Here is a 7,283-nt window from a genome sequence, read left to right on the forward strand (position 1 = left end):
TTCGCCGGAATACGTGACTTTAACCCTTAAGATGATTATAAGGGATGTGCAAGGTCTGGTGAACAAATTTGCCTGCTGATTAAAGTGCTGGAGTGAAAAATATTTAAACAAACATCCGAATATTTCAAGCAATTTCTAAAACAGTCAATTTAACTGTATCGAACTGCAATTACGCAAGCAAATGCTGCATTGACGCTTTCAGAAGGCGATGGTGCTGTAGTTAAAATAGCCTACTGCCAAAATGTATTTTACAGATACATACTTATTTTCTCAGATGCTACAAGCCACAAATTTAAAATACTTTAATTTTATGGAGAGTCTCATCCAATCGGTGACGTTTAAAATGGTGCAGTCTCATCATGGCGGTTCAAACAATACAAACCTACAGGCAGACAAAAGAGTAGGAATTATACATTCAACCTAAGGAAAGTGTAGCCACACACGTTCCTAATGAAATTCTAAAATGTAAATACATCACATGAGAACAGAAAGCAATATTTGGCTAACTACACGCTATATCACACACACACACACACACACACACACACACACACACACACACATCGCATAGGAGGAATTTCTGTTATGCGTGGAATACTTTGGCATTGCAGACCATGCGCGTACTGTATCGTGCACGGTCCTATTGTCCTATATTGTATGATCACACATATAATATAATGCTGCCCATGTATGTTTGATCATTTTGTTTAAATATTTTCAAATGTTGACTAATATTTCTTCAACTTGTTCAGACTGTATTCGCCCCTCTCTATCTTTCGTAAAAACCAGTAGGGCCTACATACAGACCATTAAATCAGCCGGCTTATAACATTTTCAAAGTTAAACACAATGTTCAAATATTGGAGTGTAAAAACAGTCGCCATTTTAACATTGGGTTGACGAATTTGCCTCCTCCTCATTGTTATTATGATTTATTATTATTATTATTATTATTATTATTATTATTATTATTATTATTATTATTAATAATAATATAATTTAACCCAACTTTATTGGAACAAACAGCACTGAGTCCCAAGACACATTCCACAGAATTAGTGATATAGGCCTACGCCCACTGGCTCACACTACAGTTCCCCAGTGTCATGAATCGTCCTTACTAAAGCATTATATTAAGAGGTCTATCACTGATATTAAATTCCGCAAGTCAAATTCCTTAGAAACAAATATGCTAGATATGTCAGATCTCTAGAAACCATTTAAACATGTACGCAATAATAAATATTCGAATCGGGAAAGATTATCCTTCAGCACATTATACCCAGCACAACGACTGGTTATTACATAGAAAGAACATTTATCTATAGAAATTACAGTGATTAAAGTACCCAAAACGCAAAATACAATAAGCCGTCTGGTTATAAACATTATAGTACATTCATCCGCATTTTGAATTCACAGAACTCCTTTCGTGCAATGAACTTGCCAGCATTTTCAGTATGGCCTGCATAGGCTACGTTCTCAAACCAGCATTACTGGTTCATTCACCCCGATACTACACTGTGCTTATATTGGTAAGCATTTCAGAACATTTTAATTTATTGACATTTTATAAGTATCCCTTTAATATCACTAGTACCTGAAATTAATAAAATAGCGTGAACATAAAGAAATGAAGTGATCTTTTACAGGCTAATTAATGGAAAACAGGCATTAGTCTGTATTTTCATACTCACGAGTTGTAAACAACGCATCTCCAGACCACAACGAAATATCTTTCAGATGTCCACTGAAACTAAGTAAACGAAAGAAAAACATAAAAATGACAAAAAAGGGGTGTTTTGAATACAAATGAACCAGAAGGGGTTTGTATTTTGTGTTGCGGGGCACACGTGGCTCTGGAGAAACGTAGCGAAGACTATGTCTTTTTGTCATAAACATGTAGGCCCGTATGCAAGGATATTCTGTGTTCTTCATGGTAGGACATTTGTTTTAATATTATCCATATTTTCCGCTTTAACCATCTTGGCTTTGCATTTATTTATTTTTGTATATTTTTGTGTCGCGCGAATTAGAATTCTTTATCTGACAGAATTGTGTCACATGGAGTAATGTGCACTCGCGCCCAGGGTCCTGTGCTCTCTTCTCATTTTTTTAAGTTTCATCCGGCGATTCTGGAACCAGATTTTGACCTGACGGTCGCTGAGATTGACGCTGTGGCTGATCTCTAGGCGGCGCTCTCGAGTCAGGTACATGTTAAAGAGGAATTCCTTCTCCAGTTCTAGCGTTTGGTGTTTGGTGTAAGGGCACCGTTTTTTCCTTCCTGCTTTCGCTGACAACCATCCGCTTGGGGCGTTCTCCAATTTCCTTTCCTCTGCCAAATGAAAAAAGCGCATCATGCGTTAGAATTTTAAGACGAAACATGTAATTGCTATCCTTGGCTAGCACTCCGACAGAAAAAAGATTGGCAGAAGTCGTGCAAACTTCTGTACAGCTATTCATGTCTGATGGGCAGGTTTTCTGTGTACACCATGTTCCTGGTATAGTCGGGCAGGCCTCTGCTTCTTCTCATTAAGCTAAGGACACTCACTTCCATATAGGGAGACCAGGGAACACATTACGTTAAACCATCAAAGGTATATCTGTATCGGAAGTACTTTAGTCGACATAAATTTCCTCCATGACTTTGTAAAATAACCAAATCAAAAACTATGGCCTGGATTCTATAAACATCTGTCTTTTACTTTGACTAACAAAAAAGCAAGATTTTTTTTCTTCACAAACACATTCTGGCGAGTTTAACGATCACAAAAACTGTAACGCACAGTTAACGACAAATCTTGATTGAATGTTTGAATATGCCATAAAATATTTTGAACAACTGAACATTACAAACTGCATGTGAGAAACAGTTTGTTAAACGGTATGTTCAACTGCAGTATTGCCTTAACAACTATTATTCAGTCTCTGTGTGTGTGGTGGGGGGTTTACATGTGTGATAAACTAGAATTATTACGTTAGGTTCACAACTCAACAAATCAGTGAATGGATGTGAATTTTCAGTTTGTAAATATTTGTTTGAACATATCTTTTCTTGATCACGTATTATTTTGGCAGTATATCATTGAAAAACAACTAGTGATCAAGAGGCGTGCACATAATATGCAATAGGCTTCATATCCTGACCGTTTTAAGATCCCTTCTAAAATAATGCAATGCCATTAATTGTCTAACCTTAACACACAAGACACACACACGCACACATCTAGATTATAGCCGTAGAATGTCTGAAGATGTATCATACATATTTTGTAATATAGGTGGTTACGCCAAATGATCGGAAAATAGTCTCAGGTATAAAATTTAAAACCGACGTTGCATCTGGAAAACGTAAATACTGTCAAGAACTGGCACATGCGGAATCTTGCAGAATGAGAAAAGCAGACTAGCGTCTTTCATTAAAATAAACGTCAACAGTTCACACAGATGTAATGTGAGAAAAAGGTTAATCAAATTTATATAACATTTAAATTATCTGAATGAATTTTCCCCATCGCCCTTCTCTTTGGAGCTAACGATTTTAATCATCTAATCGATTTGACAGCATTAGTCTGTACCACTGAATATCGGCAACTTATAGGTTCCCTTTCATTTCTGCAGATGTAACTCGAAGATAAAGCCTACCCCTTTTCTAAACCTGTTCTCAATTTAATTGCATACCTGCTCTTCTCTAACAGCCACTGCACAAAGAGCCTTCCGTTGTTTTGATGTTCCAAAGCGCTCTGTAAAGGGAGTGCAATTTAGTCTAGCCAGAGCTATTCCGTGCAATAAATTAATTTTGAACCCCGTGGTACCCTTTTTGTTCTACCAGGAAGGGTCATTTATAGCCTTTATAAAATCACCTTGTTTCAGCCGAAAAGAATCGTGTTCTGGGTTGCTGTTGCCAATGATTCCGTTTTATCTCTTTCAGGACGTTTCTATTTACCCACCTTGCGTCTGCTGTCTGTGAGTTTTATTGCCGTCGGGACAGTCTGAGAGGGGCTGTTCTCGCCGTAAACCTAGCTCTGCTTCTTCCTCGTTGTTGTGATTGTTGTTGAGGGTGAGGATGATCGTAGTATTGTTCCTCTGGGTTGGACACACGGTGTTGCAGACCTCTAAGTCATCGTCAACGAGCTTTTTATCAAGGCAAGGCTTGACTGGGAAGCTCAGGTTGTACAGCTGTCGAGTATCTGAATGAGACGCGTTCGGGAGACAGACCGAGGACACGTCCTGGCTCCTGTGATGGGGGAGTTTCGGCCCAGAGTAGGATTGCTGTTCTGCACCGAAGTAGCTCTGAATGGGACCAGCGCCGATGCCCACGGAACCACTGTCTGTCATTAGTCTGGTGAAGGCGGAAGCGTCCGCTAGTGGTTTATTAGAAGGCTTGTCCGAGTCCAATGTGAAGTAGGAGGAATCGTCTTTCCTGTTTAGCGCGCTGAGAGGGCACGCGCTGACCTGCTGCACCCGGCCGGGACTCAAGCGCGGTTCTCCCCAATTTACTAATCCCTGGTGGAATTCATGTCGAAGCAAAACCATGCCTTCCTGCTGCGGTGATTGCTGGAGCTGGTTCATTTCCCCGGGTATGGTTTCATTTGGAACAGACCCCCAGGTATTTTGGACATGGCAGTGCTCTTCAGAATTGCCGAGCTGATAGGTGGCGTCGGAGAGCTCCTTTCGATCGCCGATTATTAAAGAGTTAACAGAAAACGCCGTGAAAACGGATCTTTCAGAGCATGACATTGCTGGGAAATATTTTGGCAAAGGCAAACTGAGTCCTTCACAATCAGCTTTTCAAATAGACAACCGTTTGCAAGCTGCTTCCTGTGAGGGGGCCAATAGGACTTTGGTTACAAAAAGACTCCTCCCCTTGCAGTGCTACTTTAATTCAGGACGCAGCGTCTCCGGATCATACCCTCGCGTTTAATTGATTTTTATAATGGGTTGCAGATGTCATATTTATTCTCATAACCCCTCCAACACTATTACTATATCCCGCCTTGGGAAAAAAAATACGTTGAAGAAAACCCAGGGATACGGAGTTCCTTAGCCAGATATATTTACCAAAACTATTTAGACCATCACCCGGCCACATTCTTATAGCTGTTTAAAGATTCCCGCGGTTTATAAGGCTATACAAAGCCAACTGTAATCAAAATAAACGCATTCAGATGAATATGCTCTTTGCATTGCTCCATGACCGATATATTTAGAAGTTATATGTATAGCCTCTGTCTGTTGATGCGCTCAAGGGCCCTTTTTGTTTGCCCCCCCCCCCCCAGGTGATTGTCTTTAAATTGTATGTTTTATTCATTTATTTATTTATTTATTAAATTGTAATGTTAATTGTTTGAAATTATACGACACATCATATTGTACCGAATGTAAAACAATGTGAATTTACTAACTGCAAACCGTTTGTTTTTGGGTTTACCCAAAAAATAACAATAATATTCAAAAATGTCAGCTAATATTGCAAACTGCGTGCTCTATGGCTTGTTTCAAATGCAGCAATGGCTGCATTTATATTATACTTGCAATCGACAGCTCAGTAAATAACCTATGAAACTACTGATTAATTATTGTTGTTGTTTTATGTATTTCAATTTATTTTATCAGAGCCAAGTCTTCGCACAGTTAAGTGAAAATAAACATGCAAATGAAGCTAATATGCGCAGATTTCTGGCGAAGAAGAACCAATGATCAAACATTTTATCTCTAGAAAACAATTTATCATCTATTTATTCGAACTTGTGCCTCTTTAAAGGGACATTGTATTAGGGACATAATATTCAAGTCTAAAGGGTTAAAATTTAAATAATTTACAAATACAAATACTTGCACCAAGTAAAACTAGAGCTTGCGAACAAGTCACGCCGTTTTGGACAACTAATCGACATGTAACTACGAGTTATGCTTTTAATACATCGCCACAAAAATAGGCCTATATCAAAAACTTATCAAAGCATTCTGGGTCCCACACATAGCCGCTCCAGCTATGTTTTCAGCTTGGAGACTGAAACCACAAGGAATGCACACTTTTTTAAAAATATAATACTTTGCTATAATTAGAAACCTGAAATCATGGCCTGTTTTGACGGCAAAGAAGATGATTTATGAAATATCATCAAAAGACATTACCATCACTATTATTCTGTTGTGCACAATATTTTGCTTTAACATGTTTTGTGTTCGTGTCTTAAATATAATTACCAAATTCCAAAGAAACAAAATTAACATTCCCGCCTTAAATTTCCGAAGAGTCAGGAGTGGTTGTGAAAAGTTAAATCGTAAGCTGCAAAACGGGTTGTGTACACAACTGCCTGCATAGCAAACTGCATTATTTATGGCTGATAACAGATAATAACCAAAACTATCTGCCATGGGCACAACATTTATTCTGCACAATGGGACAAATCTAAATGCTCCATCAAATCAGCTATTTAAATCTTATCTGGAACAGTCTTGTCTGAACTATTCATTCAGTCAGTAGAAACAAAATACGAGAATTATCTACCAAACTGTCGCCAATAAACCACAACGTGTCCATATCTTTATTATGCGATAAAGGATGCATTACTAGCTGCTTTATTGCCGAAATAATCTAACTTCAACTTGGTCCACAGGACAATATTTGCTGCTACGATTACCTCGCCTCAATTATAAATTCACCAATAGCACCAAATAGAGACATGCAAACACGAAGAAAACACGGGGAAAGAAAACATACACAACGATCAAATAGTTGTCTTTGTATTATGATGCTAAATAAAACAAAAGGCTTTTAGAATGCGCCAAAATGTGACTCGTTCACCTCTAGATGTCGCTAAAGTTCTAAAGGAACGTTACGGTGCGTATTAGAGACTGAAAACAACCATATTAAGGCAGATCGGTAGCGATAGCAACGCAGTACAGGCAGGTTTTGTACACGTGGGGAGAATTCTAGAACCTTCGAAGTGTTGAATTTGTGAGATTCAACTTAATTAGGTTCTTATTTCTTTTAATAATTGTAATGTCAGTATCCTTATATTCAAAGGGAAACCAGGCCTTAATAAAGAATCGAATAAATTAAGTAAATCTTGTTTTATCAACATTTTTCATGTTGTTTATATGGATGTGGGCCATCTTGTAAGGATAACCTTGTCACATTTAAGTCAATTATAATCGTTGACTTAACTTTCATAAAGTAAGACCATTCCGTTTTGGGTACAGTGTCTATCATATTGTGTGCCTACTGACCTTAAAACACAGAGGCGAATATTATAATCAATAAAAATATGTTTCAA

General features: G+C 38.1%; 1 protein-coding gene across 2 annotated transcripts; it reads right to left on the reverse strand.

The window, feature by feature from the left end:
- Positions 1–285: 285 nt before the first annotated feature.
- hoxb10a (homeobox B10a) lies at positions 286–4,846 on the reverse strand. 2 transcript variants are annotated; one of them, XR_010326695.1, is made up of 3 exons: positions 3,951–4,846; positions 1,698–2,335; positions 286–382 (listed from the first exon to the last, which is right to left on the reverse strand). XR_010326695.1 is itself a non-coding variant. In XM_064315559.1 (2 exons), exons 1-2 carry the CDS (start codon positions 4,738–4,740, stop codon positions 2,061–2,063), a joined length of 1,065 nt encoding a protein of 354 aa, XP_064171629.1. In that variant the 5' UTR covers positions 4,741–4,846; the 3' UTR covers positions 286–2,060. The 2 variants fall into 2 exon arrangements, 1 of the variants encoding a protein (XP_064171629.1); XM_064315559.1 differs by having other exon boundaries at positions 286–2,335.
- Positions 4,847–7,283: the final 2,437 nt, after the last annotated feature.

This window comes from Anguilla rostrata, chromosome 17 (assembly GCF_018555375.3).
Source record: "Anguilla rostrata isolate EN2019 chromosome 17, ASM1855537v3, whole genome shotgun sequence".
In the NCBI taxonomy this organism is placed as follows: domain Eukaryota; kingdom Metazoa; phylum Chordata; class Actinopteri; order Anguilliformes; family Anguillidae; genus Anguilla; species Anguilla rostrata.

Excerpts from the sequence above, each read along its gene's own strand:
- hoxb10a (XM_064315559.1), bottom strand. The coding sequence starts at position 4,740 with ATGTCATGCTCTGAAAGATCCGTTTTCACGGCGTTTTCTGTTAACTCT. Across the intron at positions 2,336-3,950 it reads TCACAGACAGCAGACGCAAG|AGGAAAGGAAATTGGAGAAC; the intron begins GTGGGTAAATAG and ends TTCATTTGGCAG.